Raw genomic sequence first — 16,715 nt, 5'->3', positions numbered from 1 at the left:
TCTTGCCTGAAGACAGCTGGTATGGGGGGGGGGGGGGGGGGGGGGGTTGTTGCAAGAACCTTCATCGCTTTGGCATCAACTCGAAAGCAAGAATACCACAAGGACTGTCAAGCACATACTTGGAAGCATTAAGAGGTTTGTTTGTGGTTCTTCATCTACAAAAAAACTCACAGTCATATGTGTTTTTAATTAATATTAATCTTAATAAAATATTATATATACATATATATATACTGTATAATATACATACTATTCTGCATGACAGTTGTAGTAAGTAATCTTCCCCCCAGACATTGCAACCACAAAATCAGATCCAGGTCACATATGAGAACAACAACAACGCAGAAAAACAACAACAAAATGTACCTTTAGTCGAAGTGACGTTGTTGTTAATTTAGTAATAAGTTCCGACTTACACTGAAAGTCGACTTAAATTCCCTTTTGTAGGAACATAAGTTGTTTGTAGACCTCCTGTACTGCACCTACATCACTATAGAATTATCGTAGCGCTATGCTAGCATGCTAAGATTACCATGCTCGCATTTGAACATTTGAATTAATAAGTAACGTTTCAAGGTTCAACATTGCCCACATGTTCCTTTCATCATACTTCAAGCATAAATCATGCGTGGTATTGAAGTACATTTGCATTAATACATTTTTTTTTAATACACAAGGAGATTAAGAAAGTGTTAGATAACAATGGCGCCCACACACAAGGCTATATGAGGTGTACGTTTGAGGGAGTATCTCATCATTCAATTTAACAGTCAGAAACTGCTAACCATCCGCTTTGGAGTGTCGGAAGCGTTAGCCAATACCGACAAAGCAGTCTTCCCTCCCTCTCCTCTTCCTCCCACATAGCGGAGTAGTGGTGGTCCTACTGTGTGCTGATGTGGATGAGAGCAATAGAGTGTGGACGACTACAGCGAAAGAAGATTTGTCGCTTTGACACCTCCGACAATTTGGACTGGACTTAAAGCATCTAAGGCAATATCTGAATCTGGTAAACAAAAACAAAAGGAATTGGAAAGGAGAGAAAGGGGGGAAAACAAAGTAAAAAGGCAGGCTTGGAAGGTTGTTTACTGGGAAGATCCATACAGAGACTAAGTAAATCAGGAGCAACACTGTTTTGGGAATCATGTGTAAATCATTGTGTTTTATCATCCTACCTTGGCTGTTTGCTGTGCTTGTTTTCCCAGGTAAGACCTTTTTTTATTCTCTGCTGTGTTCTCCGTATGCCTGTTCACATTGTTTTGTCTGTGTGTTAGTGAAACCTTAAGAGCGCCATTGACAACTGTAGCTTAGTTGTTGTCAGTTTGTTACGTTTGGCACACACCGTGAATGAAGAAGTTTACCGACTCAACATGACTGCCGGAGGAGTGATTATACTTTCTTTTGTTGGATCGAGTCCAGTTCTATGTAGAAATATTACCTACTAGTTCATTCTTTAAACCGGTACCTGTATTACATTGGTTAATGCGTTTCTACAACTGATTTTTCCAATTGTATATAATGGTAATGGTTTTATTTCATTTGAACATGTATCAGATTACAATTGAATGCATCACATAATCAGTTCACAGTTCCACATGTCCAAAAGGAGTACTGTAATTTGTTCACTTCCTGCTTTCCAAATATATTTTTATTTTTGTTTTTATTTTTATTTTTATTTTTATTTTATTCTAATATTTTATTTGTTTGTTTGTTTTTATTATTTATTTATTATTTATTTTTTGTCATATACCGTACGTCATCTGAAGTTCTTTTGTCAATGTTATGGTAGTGGTTTTATTTCATTTGAACATGCATCAGATTACAATTGAATGCATCACATAATCAGTTCACAGTTCCACATGTCCAAAAGGAGTAGGAAGAAGCAAAGCTTATTAAATCCTACCCCTCCATCTGGTACTTTTACAATGAGTAACTGTTACATTTGTTCACTTCCTGCTTTCCAAATATAATTTAAGTTTTTTATTTTTATTTTTATTTGTATTTTTATTATTTTTATTCTATTCTATTATTTTGTATTTGTTTGTTTGTTTTTATTATTTATTTATTATTTATTTTTTGTCATATACCATATGTCGTCTGAAGTTCTTTTGTCAATGTTATGGTAGTGGTTTTATTTCATTTGAACATGCATCAGATTACAATTGAATGCATCACATAATCAGTTCACAGTTCCACATGTCGAAAAGGAGTAGGAAGAAGCAAAGCTTATTAAATCCTACCCCTCCATCTGGTACTTTTACAATCACTAACTGTTACATTTGTTCACTTCCTGCTTTCCTAATACAGTTTGTTTTTTGTTTTTTTATTTTATTTTTTGATTAGTCCTTTTGTCCTTTAGTCCTAGCATATAAGTGTTTCAAATTTAGTTCCGGTTTTAGTACTGATTTTGTCACCCTTTCGAAAGTAGTGATTTGGCAACCGTAACAGACAAAATTTAAATGTTATTGTTAGAACTTGCCTTCTAAGTTCAAGTACTTTGTAAAATAAATTACCCACAAAAAATGTGACTTATACTCCAGTGCGACTTATGTATGTTTTTTAATGGTATTAGTTTTATTTCATTTGAATCAGTTCCCAGTTCTACATGTCCAAAAGGAGTAGGAAGAAGCAGAGCCTATTAAATCCTACCCCTCCATCTGGTACTTTTACAATCAGTAACTGTTACATTTGTTCACTTCCTGCTTTCCTAATATAATTTAAGTTTTATTTATTATTTTATTTTTATTTGTTTGTTTGTTTTTATTATTTGATGATCTTCCTGCTCTGCAGTCCATACAATGTCCCATTGACAATTCCCAACGATTCATTCATTTTCTACCGCTTTTTCCTCACAAGGGTCGCGGGGGTTTCTGGAGCCTATCCCAGATGTCTTTGGGCGAGAGGCGGGGTACACCCTGGACTGGTGGCCAGCCAATCACAGGGCACATATAGAGAAACAACCATTCACACTCACATTCATACCTATGGACAATTTGGAGTCGCCAATTAACCTAGCATGTTTTTGGAATGTGAGAGGAAACCGGAGTACCCGGAGAAAACCCACGCATGCACGGGGAGAACATGCAAACTCCGCACAGAGATGGCCGAGGGTGGAATTGAACCCTGGTCTCCTAGCTGTGAGACCCAAAGATCCAAACACATTATAATTTGTAACGCTTATATAGAATCAAGGTTATACGGAGGGATCTTTTTTCCTGCATGTCATTTTGCAGTGTCCTTACAAGACACACCCATTCTTTTACAAATGACGTCAAGAACAAACAACAACAATCAGAAAAAAAACAAAACAAACCTGGAACTACACAAAGAATGTTCCTGATTCCCAAATCCACCCGAGGGGCAAAAAGGAGGAGTGAAACAGATCACAACAGACACAAATCTAAAAATAAAAGTCTCGAGAAATGACAGCGCTGTTCCAGAATTGGTGTAGGGACCAAAAGCAGATCAACACACTTCCAACCAGTAAATATTCACTTCCTCATGTTGGCTTTTGAGTGCATGAAAAACTTGTGGTCTTGTGGGTTTGTTAGTTTTTTTTTTTTTTCCCAGCACATGTGGATGCGGTGATAAATCGTACTGGGAAGATGAAGCTTTCGTCAACTGTGATGAATAATTCAAACTGACTGCCGGGATTATTCTTACTTTTGATGATTTGTACAGGGAAAATTTTTTGTTTGATTAGGTTGCAAAAGCATAACATGACCGCGGCATCTTTAATGCACCAATAATCTTTTGCATCTTGAGGACAGCTCAGGTCTTTTGCTAACAGTTGTCAACATCACTGGAAAATGTGCTACTTTTACTCATAATAATAGCTGCAGTCACTTCAATTATTATATTAAACACATGAACACATATTTACTTCCTTTTCCTGTACACAAGAAAACAAGTTACTTTCAGCTAGCTAACAATGCTGTCATTGGGATACACCTATTTCGACGATAAGGCCCTCTAAAAAAAAACCTTCTAACAACATTGCATTGTTTGATATACACATTTTATAACATGTATGGTTGCAGTATCTTGCAGTATTGCCGCTGATGGTTAGCCGAGTTTTAGCAACGACAGTTACGATGCAGTTCCCCTTTAACACCATTGATGGGACTTAATGGGAACTAATTGTTTGCAATAACGGTAACAGGCAATCTAACCGATTCCAATTTAAATTATGACTTATCACTTAAAAAAAAAACAACTCAAAACCCACCTGTTTAAATCTGTTTTTAATGTCTAACTTTTTATACCTGACTACTGACCCCGTTTTTAGCCTTGTTTTTAGCTCTGAATGAATGCATGGATATTGTATTTTAATGCATCTTTTGCTTTGTTTTTACTCAACTCTAGTTTTATTTATTTTTCTTTACTGTAAAGTGTCTTTGAAATAAATAAATAAAATAAAATGTATTATTATTATTATTATTATTATCATTGTTACTGTTAACGTGGATGTCCTTTCAGTCCCCATTGGAAGAACCGGAAGTACAATGCCATCCATCCATTTTCCTTCGCTTATCCGGGTCCGGGTCGCGGGGGCAGCAGTCTTAGTAGGGAAGCCCAGACTTCCCGGTCCCCGGCCACCTCCTCCAGCTCCACCGGGACGACACCAAGGCATTCCCAGGCCAGCTGTGAGACATAATCCCTCCAGCGTGTCCTAGGTCTTCCCCGGGGGCCTTTTCCCAGGCTGGGCATGCCCAGAACACCTCACCAGGGAGGCTTCCGGGAGGCATCCGGATGAGATGCCCGAGCCACCTCAACTGACTCCTCTCAATGTGAAGGAGAAGCGGCTATACTCTGAGCTCCTCACCTTAGGAAGTACAATGCTCGGAATGTAAACAGTTTCTGCGCTACGAAAAGGACTCTGTTTTTTTTTTTTGCTACCAGAATTTTAAACCTTTTGGGAATATTTCTGAAATCTCACAAAAGTTTGTCCCTTTTTTGAACCTCGCTTTCAGTAACGGTTCCGTAAATTTTTGTAGGCGTAATTGAAGTTCCGTTTAATTAATGTTCCTGGCCTTTCTGTATCCTCAGTGCAGATCGTGTGAAATCACCAAAACATAAAAATAGAAAGCGTCCCTCTGTTCTCATTTTGGTTGCATCAGCTGGTCCTGTTCTCTCTTTGAGTTGTCACATTTCATTTACTGTTATCTTGCCTTCGGCAATGCAGGCACTGGCTGCTGTGTTTGGTGCTCTTCTGACTTTGACTGGACAATGATGATGTCACTTTTGTTAAAAGGGAACACTTTCCATGGGGCAAAGTCAATCAGGATGACACAGTAGATTAGAATGCCTTAGGAAAAGGGTTACTGGTCTTGTGACACATCGTAGAAAGCTTATTTTAGATATGGTGAGACTTGCTTTTAAGCTGGTGGAGGGGGTCTTGTCATAGCTTGGCAGGAGGTTTAGAACTAACATCCGGGACTGGATCAAGGTCAGATAAGCTACGTCTCATCGTCTCGACAAGACTGGCATTTGGAAACAAAAAACAAAAAAAAAAAACCCTTGCACAATATACAGTAAAAGCTATTTCCGACATCATGGTAGACAGGTTGTAAAAATGCTATAACAATACAATTTATGACTAGTACCACAAACACTACAGATACTACTACTATGCTAGTAATACAGCATACATTTATTATCAACTCATTCAATCACAGCCATTTTTCAAAAGCTGTCCTTCTATGGACCGGACATTTTTGATGATTTTGACAGATTTTTAAAGAATATTCTTATTCTGTGCGCCTTGGGCTATATCAGTGCTTCTCAATTATTTTCTGTCAGACATTTTTTCACATCCCCCCCGATTTGAAATACAAAAAAAACTGCGTCGAAAGTAACTGAATTTAAAAATGTAACCAGGAAAATGCAGAAGATGTTGACCAAAATATCAGGATTGCAGAATTGAGGTATGTAGTCAATGACAAAAATGAGTTACGATTGCTGCTAACCTCGAGTAAGCCGAGCTAACCATTCCTAACCCGCAACTGCGTCAAAACTGACTGAATTTAAAACTGCCACCAGGAAAATGCAGAAGACGTTGACCAAAATATCAGGATTGCAGGGTTGAGGTATGTAGTCAATGACAAAAACGAGTTACGATTGCTGCTAACCTCGATTAAGCCGAGTTAACCATTCCTAACCCACGACTGTGTCGAAACTGACTGAATTTAAAAATGTAACCAGGAAAATGCAGAAGACATTGACCAAAATATCAGCATTGAGGTATGTAGTCAATGATAAAAACTAGTTAGGATTGCTGCTAACCTCGAGTAAGCCGAGCTAACCATTCCTAACCTGCAACTGCGTCAAAACTGACTGAATTTAAAAATGTAACCAGGAAAATGCAGAAGACGTTGACCAGAATATCAGGATTGCAGGATTGAGGTATGTAGTCAATGACAAAAAACGAGTTACGATTGCTGCTAACCTCGATTAAGCCGAGCTAACCATTCCTAACCCGCGAACGTCAATGCAAATTCCCAATAACCAAATACCCCGGAATGAAAAAAGACAAGTTGTATGAGGAAACTCGTGATGTATGTGATGGCAGATTCATGGAAGAAGGCATCAAAAAAATGACAAAACGGAACAAATATATAGAACACTAAACACATGGAAAGAAATCGATGACACGAGGAAAGGGATAACAAAGGAGATGTCAAAAAATCTGACATGGAGTTAACCAAGAAGTTAAAGGGATTAAGAATGTGATAATAAAGCAGATACTGGATCAGGAGTGAGATGTCTGATCAAGAGCGAGATACATGAATTCCAGCAGGAGGCATTTGGCCACAAGAGAATTCTACCATCAGCGATAGCAAAAGAAAGAAAAGCAACATTTTATGGACAAGCAGGAGAAAGGCTTTTAACGGCTTTACAGAGACTGCTGAAGAGCAAAAGGAACCCACCAATCTGAGGACTTGACAATCCAGACTGACATGAGGGATCTGAGCAAGGAAAAACATTGCACACTGCGACCAGCTCTCAAGAATGACAATGAAAAGAACAAACAATTCATACCTGAAAAGGAAGCACACATGTGAGCAATGTGATTGTGACGGGACTCCGAATTAGACCCAGGTCTTTGTGCCAGGGGAGTCAAAGACAAAGGAGAAGAACCAGAGATTACTTCAACAGATCAACAGGTGGAAAAAGTCACTATTGTCAAAAACCACCCAGATTCCAGAACTCCAGATTCTCCCACCATATGTTTTCCATTTCCGGATGATGGCTTGAAAAATGCTTGGTGAGATGTTTCAACGCTTGTTTCACGTCTTTCTTCTTCTCTGGATTGGGATTCTATGGGTTCTTTTCTGGAACCCTTGGGTGGATTTTGGCTTTTCCCAAAATAGTTTCAAATACTAGCATTACATGATGCAATGTATTATTAATTAGCAATTATTACAGGCTGCTTGTTCCCTCGGAAGCCGTGTAGATGAAAAGCTAAAATGATAGACCTGAAAACATTTCTGTGTGGACCGCCCAGATTCCAGATTCTCCCACCATATGTTTTCCATTTCCGGATGATTGCTTAAACAATGCTTCGTGAGATGTTTCAGCGCTTGTTTCACGTCTTTCTTCTTCTCTGGATTGGGATTCTATGGGTTCTTCTCTGGAACCCTTGTATGGATTTTGGCTTTGGCCAAAATACTTTCAAATACTAGCATTAGACGATGCAATGTATTATTAATTAGCAATTATTCCAGGCTGCTTGTTCCCTCGGAAACTGTGTGGATGAAAAGCTAAAATGATAGACCTGAAAACATTTCTGTGTGGACCGCCCAGATACCAGATTCCAGATTCCAGAACTCCAGATTCTCCCACCATATGTTTTCCATTTCCGGATGATGGCTTGAAAAATGCTTGGTGAGATGTTTCAACGCTTGTTTCACGTCTTTCTTCTTCTCTGGATTGGGATTCTATGGGTTCTTCTCTGGAACCCTTGTATGGATTTTGGCTTTGGCCAAAATACTTTCAAATACTAGCATTAGACGATGCAATGTATTATTAATTAGCAATTATGCCAGGCTGCTTGTTCCCTCGGAAGCCGTGTAGATGAAAAGCTAAAATGATAGACCTGAAAACATTTCTGTGTGGACCGCCCAGATACCAGATTCCAGAACTCCAGATTCTCCCACCATATGTTTTCCATTTCTGGATGATTGCTTAGGCAATGCTTTGCGAGATGTTTCAGCGCTTGTTTCAGTTATTTTCTTCTTCTCTGGATTGGGATTCTCTGGGTTCTTCTCTGGAACCCTTGGGTGGATTTTGGCTTTGCCCAAAAAACTTTCAAATACTAGCATTAGATGATGCAATATATTATTAATTAGCAATTATTCCAGGCTGCTTGTTCCCTCGGAAGCTGTGTGGATGAAAAGCTAAAATGATAGACCTGAAAACATTTCTGTGTGGACCGCCCAGATTCCAGATTCCAGAACTCCAGATTCTCCCACCATATGTTTTCCATTTCCGGATGATTGCTTAAACAATGCTTCGTGAGATGTTTCAGCGCTTGTTTCACGTCTTTCTTCTTCTCTGGATTGGGATTCTATGGGTTCTTCTTTGGTACCCTTGGGTGGATTTTGGCTTTTCCCAAAATATTTTCAAATACTAGCATGAGACGATGCAATGTATTATTAATTAGCAATTATTCCAGGCTGCTTGTTCCCTCGGAAGCCGTGTGGCTAATGATAGACCTGAAAACATTTCTGCGTGGACCGCCCAGATTCCAGATTCCAGAACTCCAGATTCTCCCACCAGAGCTGCAGATCTCTGCAGTCCCATCAGAGTCACCATGGGCCTCTTGGTTGCATCTCCGATCAGTGCTGTTCTTGTTCGGACAATAATTTTGATGGATGGCCATGTCTTGGTAGGTCTGTAGTTTGGCTTGAACAATGCTCTGTGAAATGTTTCAAAGGCTTATTTCACGTCTTCTCTTCTTCTCTGGTTTGGGATTCTATGGTTTCTTCTCTGGAACCCTTGTATGGATTTTGGCTTAGCCCAAAATACTTTCAAATACTACTAGCATTAGACGATGCAATGTAACAAAATAAAGTTGACGCTAATTAGTATTATTCCAGGCTGCTTGTCGCCTCCTTTATGATGGCAGTGCTGCACTGTGATGTGAACCACTTAAATTGTATTTCCAATCTGCTTCTGATATTATATCTGTGAGTCATGTAGTGCACACGAGAGATGCAATCTTGTAGCCAGGCCCCGATGGGCAAAATAACGCAAGTCATTAAGCTCTGGTGCCTGGCTCGCAAACTGATGTCCCTTAACACTTATCTCTCTTGTATTACTGAAGCACTGTGTCATAATATAACAAACAGTGGGAACTGATGAAAGCAGGTGTTGCTAATTCATGTTAATTTTTTTTCTCTGTCATCCATGTGCATATTTTCCATACATTATAAAGCAATCACCAATATTATATTTGTGATTGAGGTTGTCTGTAGTATAATACTATATTGGTATTATCTCAATGGGAACCAACCATGGTGTTACAATATTTATACAGTATTTGTAGTCTGGCTTTCCATGTATGGAACCTTTGATTCGGTATGGACGTGTACCAATTTCCATGGCGGTACACCCAACTTGGCAGGAGCTAATGACGTGAAGTGGGTCATCCAGTCACTGGGGGGTTGGTGGTTTGAACCTCAACTTCCTCCATCCCAGTCACTGCTGTTGTGTCCTTCAATCACCTTGCCTCCAGTGCAGCCCACACTGGTTTGGTGGTGGTTGGCGAGGCCGTTGGTGTGACTTGGCATCCACGTTTCTGTCAGTATGCCCCAGGGCAACTGTTACCACCATCAGTATTATTTGGCTGGGGGGAGTCCTGTTGTGCAATAGTGCCAAGGTGAGTCCAGGGCTGGGTGGGGGAGTCCTGTCTTGCAATAGTGCCAAGGTGATTCCAAGGCTGGGGAGAGTCCTGTCTTGCAATTGTGCTAAGGTGAGTCTAGGGCTGGGGGGTCCTGTCTTGCAATAGTGCCAAGGTGAGTCCAGGGCTGGGGGGGGTCCTGTCTTGCAATAGTGCCAAAATGAGTCCAGGGCTGGGGGGAGTCCTGTCTTGCAATAGTGCCAAGGTGAGTCTAGGGCTGGGGGGAGTCCTGTCTTGCAATAGTGCCAAGGTGAGTCTAGGACTGGGGGGTCCTGTCTTGCAATAGTGCCAAGGTGAGTCGAGGGCTGGGGGGAGTCCTATCTTGCAATAGTGCCAAGGTGAGTCCACGGCCTGTAGACCCCCTGCATGTTGCAAGACATGCAGAGGGTATACTGTACTTTTTGAAGAACATCATCTGCCCTTCCCCTGGCGCATCTTCCTTCTTCAACACCCTGCTATACATTCTCATCTCACCATGTGGCGCTCACACACCATGTGGCACCTTTTGTTCCCACCCTCTGCGTTCATGTCACAGCCTGATTGCTTCTCATTCACATGTCTAGCGCAACAATCTGTCTGAAGCAAAAGCTCTCAACTGCATTTAGTTTATGTTCAAGCCTTTAAGATGTAAGATGTCACATTCTGCATTTCTGTTCCTGTCTTCTTTGCCTTTGTTCCCGCCCACTTGCTGTGCTTTGTGTTTTTATTGTAAAAGATGTTGTGGCTTCCGTTTCTGGGCGGAATAGCAAGGCACACCTGCAACCCTTCAGTGACTCGTGGTGCTTTTAAGAAGTACCATAGCTGCAGCAGTGTGTTCCATTTGTTTGTTACCTACCTTGTCGTTTTGTAGTAGCCCCTTCCTGCCTTGTTGTTATCGCCTACTTTTCCTGTCGTGCCTCGTTGCTCCGTGCCAGGTTTTTTTTTTTTTTTTGGCCACACTAACTTGTTGTGTTTCTCTGAAGTCATTATTTCTTGGCTGCAGTGTTTAGTGTTAAATTAATTTCAATAAGAACTTCTTGATAGACTATAGTTTGTTTTGCACTTTCCCTTTCTTGGACTTGTTTGCTGTACGTCAATGTTGATTAAAAATTACTATTTTTTTTCTAGCTGCTTCCTCTGTTTCTGCTTACGGGGTCCAAACTAGCACCAATCATCACATGTGGTTCTTTAAACGAATACCTCCTACACACAGTGTCACTTTCATGATGGGTGGTAATTATGTTCTTCGCCATCCAAAAATTAATTACATTGCGACAAATTGGCAATATAGCGAGTGAAAGAACACTCCCCTCTGTTGTAACGTGACAGCTTATCAAAAGATGGATGGTGCTTTGAATCTCTGCCAAACCACATTTCATTTCATGTTGTTGTCGCTGCACCTGAAGGTCAGCCAGTCCGAGAGTATCTCTGGACAATATTTTGGTCGAACTTGGTGGTAACGATCCGTACCCCTCCATGAACCCGGGGAGTAACCCGCTAAGTAACAAACCCACGTACAAACACTTTTCATTCCAGTTTGGTGGAGATCTGTGCTCTACTAAGTGACATTCCGATTATATGTGGCTGTTGAAGTATTGCCTAGACTTGACTTACAGCATCAAAACAAACTTTTTTAATTGGCTTACCCAAGCAGCGGGATCTTAAACATGCTACAGGCCATTACCTCCCTTGCTGCAGTTGTGCAGCTTGTTCCTGCTCCCTTTCAAGACTCCCTTACGGCTTTACAGTGTTTGCTCATCAAGCACTCGTGTTTTGTAGTTGACATGTTGACTTTACTATCAGTCAGCAATTTAGGCTATGGAAATGACATTAGCTAATATGGCCATATAGGAACTGCTGTCTTTGCTCGGCTGGAGCATTATAGCTGACTATGTAATAGCTTGAGTAACACTGACATCTGCTGGGACTGTTTGCAGCTGGTTACATTCAGGCCACATGGTAGTATGTTGATAAATAGTCAAAGTCAGTGGGGGTTACAGTTTGAAAAATCAACAAATGGTCAGAAAAATGTCTGATAAATATGCCTTTTCTGCAGAAAGCTTTCTTCTTTGTCCCTCTCCATCGCACAGGCTTGTGCTCATTTTTGAACAAACCCCCACTCTGCCTTGTACCAAAGCTGTGGTCAGAAAAATTTCTGATAAACATCCCTTTTCTCCAGAAAGCTTGCTTCTTTGTCCCTCTCCATCGCACAGACTTGTGCAAATCTTTGAACAAACCCCCACTCTGCCTTGTACCAAAGCTGTGGTCAGAATAATGTCTGATAAACATCCCTTTTCTGCAGAAAGCTTGCTCCTGTGTCCCTCTCCACAGGCCTGTGCAAAATTTCGAACAAACCCCCACTCTGCTTTGTACCAAAGCTGTGGTCAGAAAAATGTCTGATAAACATCCCTTTTCTGCTGCGTCCCTCTCCATTGCACAGACTTGTGCTAATTTTTGAACAAACCCCCACTCTGCTTTGTACCAACGCTGTGGTCAGAAAAATGTCTGATAAACATCCCTTTTCTGCAGGAAGCTTGCGCTTTCGTCCCTCTCCATCGCGCAGGCTTATGTTAATTTTTGAACAAACCCCCACTCTGCTTTGTACCAACACTGTAGTCAGAAAAATATACCTGATAAACATCCATTTTCTGCAGAAAGCTTGCTCCTTCATCCCTCTCCATCGCACATCATTTTTGAACAAACCCCCACTCTGCTTTGTACCAAAGCTGTGGTCAGAATAATGTCTGATAAACATCCCTTTTCTCCAGAAAGCTTGCTTCTGTGTCCCTCTCCATCGCGCAGGCTTGTGCTAATTTTTGAACAAACCCCCACTCTGCTTTTTACTAAAGCTGTGGTCAGAAAAATGTCTGATAAACATCCCTTTTCTGCAGGAAGCTTGCACTTTCGTCCCTCTCCATCGTTCAGGCTTGTGCTAATTTTTGAACAAACCCCCACTCTGCTTTGTACCAAAGCTGTGGTCAGAAAAATGTCTGATAAACATCCCTTTTCTGCAGGAAGCTTGCACTTTCGTCCCTTTCCATCGTGCAGGCTTGTGCTGATTTTTGAACAAACCCCCACTCTGCTTTGTACCAAAGCTGTGGTCAGAAAAATGTCTGATAAACATCCCTTTTCTGCAGAAAGCTTGCTCCTGTGTCCCTCTCCACAGGCCTGTGCAAAATTTCGAACAAACCCCCACTCTGCTTTGTACCAAAGCTGTGGTCAGAAAAATGTCTGATAAACATCCCTTTTCTGCTGCGTCCCTCTCCATTGCACAGACTTGTGCTAATTTTTGAAGAAACCCCCACTCTGCTTTGTACCAAAGCTGTGGTCAGAAAAATGTCTGAAAAACATCCCTTTTCTGCAGAAAGCTTGCTTCTTTGTCCCTCTCCATCGCGCAGGTTTGTGCAAATCTTTGAACAAACCCCCACTCTGCTTTGTACTAATGCTGTAGTCAGAAAAAATATCTGATAAACATCAATTTTCTGCAGAAAGCTTGCTCCTTCATCCCTCTCCATCGCACATCATTTTTGAACAAACCCCCACTCTGCTTTGTACCAAGGCTGTGTCTTCTTTGAGCTGTTGTGTCGCAGTCCCTTGGATTACTATAATGCAATGCACATCATCGGAACACCCAGAGCATCTGCTTTCAAAATCAGTTGGAACTATTTTAATTGCACCAAAGGTCCAAGACTGGTTCCCTCCAACAGTCCATAACATGCTCGGTTACATGTGACTATGAGTGTGAATTGTTTGTATATGTGCCCTATGATTGACTGGCAGTCAGTCCATGGTCCACCCCGCACGTAGTCAGCCTGGACAAGCTCCAGCTTAAGCATGACCCTGAACAGGATACGTGATGGAAAACGAGTGAATGACAACCTAAAGAAAACATAATTGACAGTGACATCTTTTTGACTGCTACAATTCACGAATGACTTTGAAGCTCATCCGTCATTCGTTTCAATAGAATCAGCAAAAGAACTTGTTTGGCATGCACATTGTTTGATAGCCGTTTTCTGACACGTACAGTGAGACTTTGATTTACATCATCGAAAATGAAATGCCTGCAAATGCATCGTGACACATGCCGGTAAAGCAAGCAATGTATTGAAAAAGGCGATGAAGACTATTTGTCCAATTTGCACACGGCAATACCTTTTCTGCTTTTGCAAGTTAGCGCAGTGACTTCAGGACAACCTTTGTTTGTTAAGGGGGGGCTGTTGCATAGTCATGAACCTTTTATGTAAATAAGCCCGTATCTGTGTTGTGTGGAGTGTGCAAGAGAGACACCGTATATATTCTGGTCCCCCCTATCTTATTCTGAGTGGATCTGTCTCCATAGACAATCATCTTTCTAATTTACAATTTACTCACCGCTGCAAAGACTCAATTTGTCCTGACCTTAGTTGTTGCCCAGAGACGCTGACAGAATGAATTTATATTCATGCTTTGGGTCTCCGAGACAGACTGTGCCGTTTGTGTGTGTGCTCTTTCGTGTTTGTGTATTTGAGTGATCAGGTACCATTAAGACCCAATTAGGGAGAAATTACTGTCCGTTTCTTTATGAATACTAATGTCACAGCCTGGAGGTTGTGTGTCTTGCCGCTCAATTACACAAACTCAACTAATCGCAGCTCAACTTTGGTTGGGACATTCCGAGGGGTTGCCAACTCCCTGGAAAAAAAAGGGGCCAATCGATTTTAACATTTTCTCAAATGGATGGATGGATGGCGTAAACAGTAATTTCTATTACTTTACTTACTTTACTTTATCTATTACTTCAAAATACAGTAAAGTCTCGTTATATCGATATCGGTTAAAACGAATTACTACTTATTACGATACTATTTTCATTTCCCGGCAAATTTCTAGTCTTTTATGATATAATTAGCTCCGTTAGTACGATACACGGTTATTATGATAATCCGGTTACTAGGATGCCCTTTTCATCTCCCGCCAGCCAATTTGGTCTGCTTATATCGATACAAAAGCAGCTTAAATCAATCTTTGCTTAAGGATTTCAATACCAAAAAAGAACACGGCGAACGGCTGCTTCCAGTCAACTTTATTTTTCACACTTCCACCACCAGAGTGCAGCACACACAGCGGAAAACACCCGTCCCTCGCGCCTACCCCTCCGGGTGGCAACACCTTCCCTATCGATAGTTCCGGGGTGAATTATGTCCCGGTAACCGGTAATCACTACAGCGTAAGTTTATTTTTTTTTACTGTAGTACAAAATGTATTGTAGTACAAAAGCATGCTAGATACGCAATCCATGAACTCAAGGAGAAAATTACATGCCATATCAAAGATCCGCCCACTTTTAATGCAGTTCGGCGCAGGATCGGATATATGGATAGTCCGGTTATATCTGTATTTTTTCCGACTCCCGAGAATATCGATATAACGAGACTTTACTGTATGCATCAAATTAAGTAGTACAGAAATCGTTTAATGCAAATTAAGGGAAGCTGAGAAAAAAAGGGAGGAGCCTTTGGAATTGTCCAACAGTAGCGTCGGCCAATAGCACTAATTATAAATAAATTGAAAAATCTACAGTTAATTCATGTGATCGCTATCAGTATTGGCTGATCTCGCTCATATATCGGAATTGGAAGCGCAAAAACCGTGATCGGAGCATCTCTAGGGCAAAACAATAGTGAATACTTCCGCAGTGTGAGCAACACATTAAATCAAACCACCTCTGCTGTCAAAAGACCGTGTCACCCAATGTTTTTTTTTTCACCTTTAGTGCCCTGGAAAAAGACCAGCAAATGGATCCTGTCTGTCTCACTATGATGTTATTTTGATTTCAGTTTCCCATTTTCAGTTTATCACAGTTTGATAAGGTCACTCCCCGCTGTCATCTGCAGTATTCAACTCCATTTACTCGAGCTCACTGAAATGCTATTATCAATATGAAATATTGTCCGGATAGACTACAGCCTCTTCCAACAAACAACAGTGTTTATTGTGCTGCAATCAAGCTGCTGCCCCGGGTGCAAGCCATTATCTGTGTTCTCCAGGAAAAAAGCTCCAAACATGGATTACTCGACCCTTGTTTATCGTGCTGCTCAGGTGGTAAAAAAAAAAAAAAAAAAGATGATCTCACTGACTATTTTCAGTGTGGGTCACATGATGAAATTATAAATATTTACTGTGTCGAATACATTCCCTAACCTAGTCAAATTGTTGTTCTGGTAATTGCATCACAAATGGCTGTACTTGATGAACATCAGCTAGATTGTCAATATGAGAAAAGGAGCCCAACCTTGCCAGCTGTGAGGTATTATGATCAAGCTGACCTACTTTTCCTCCTCCTTTTACTGATGAGGTACTCAGTCATACTGTCGTAGGATTTGCTCGTGTGTCGTCAGGCAAAGCATTCGGAATACCTGCACAATCTAATCATATTTAGTATCGTCCAGTGCAAGACAGGCCTTTAAAAACAGTCCGTTTGCATGCACACAAACAATATCGGCATCAATTTGGATGAAACCAGCTTGTAAAAGTGATTGTGTACTTTTTAAAAGCTGGAATAACACATGTAGACTATTGGATTGGAAGCCATATCCACTCCTGCATGTATACACACATGATCCTAAGACGTATTAACACCCTTTCTTATCTTTCATTTTATCCTGCTCACCTCTAAAGGGTCCAAACACACACAGTAAAATCAATAAAATGTTTGATAAAAATGTACTGCAAAAAAAAGGGTACAGAGAACATACTAACTCCTTATTTCTAAAAATCACAAATATTTAAACTTGCTCATATAGTTCATCTTTAAACAGCTAAAATAATGCATAAGGCTAAAAATAACCAATTA

The 16,715-nt window shown here is 40.7% G+C and overlaps 1 protein-coding gene across 1 annotated transcript in view; it reads left to right on the top strand.

The window, feature by feature from the left end:
• The first annotated feature begins 861 nt into the window (after positions 1–861).
• Positions 862–16,715, top strand: part of opcml (opioid binding protein/cell adhesion molecule-like) — a 169,461-nt gene continuing 153,607 nt past the window's right edge. Inside the window, exon 1 of the mRNA XM_058087476.2 lies at positions 862–1,202. Coding sequence (XP_057943459.2) covers positions 1,142–1,202 — 61 coding nt within the window. The 5' untranslated portion in view covers positions 862–1,141. The remainder of the gene's footprint in view (positions 1,203–16,715) is intronic.

The sequence above is a fragment of the Doryrhamphus excisus genome, linkage group LG21 (genome assembly GCF_037039965.1).
Source record: "Doryrhamphus excisus strain RoL-2023G ecotype Guam linkage group LG21, RoL_Dexc_Guam_v1.1, whole genome shotgun sequence".
In the NCBI taxonomy this organism is placed as follows: domain Eukaryota; kingdom Metazoa; phylum Chordata; class Actinopteri; order Syngnathiformes; family Syngnathidae; genus Doryrhamphus; species Doryrhamphus excisus.
This window is presented reverse-complemented; position numbering and strand designations above follow the sequence as displayed.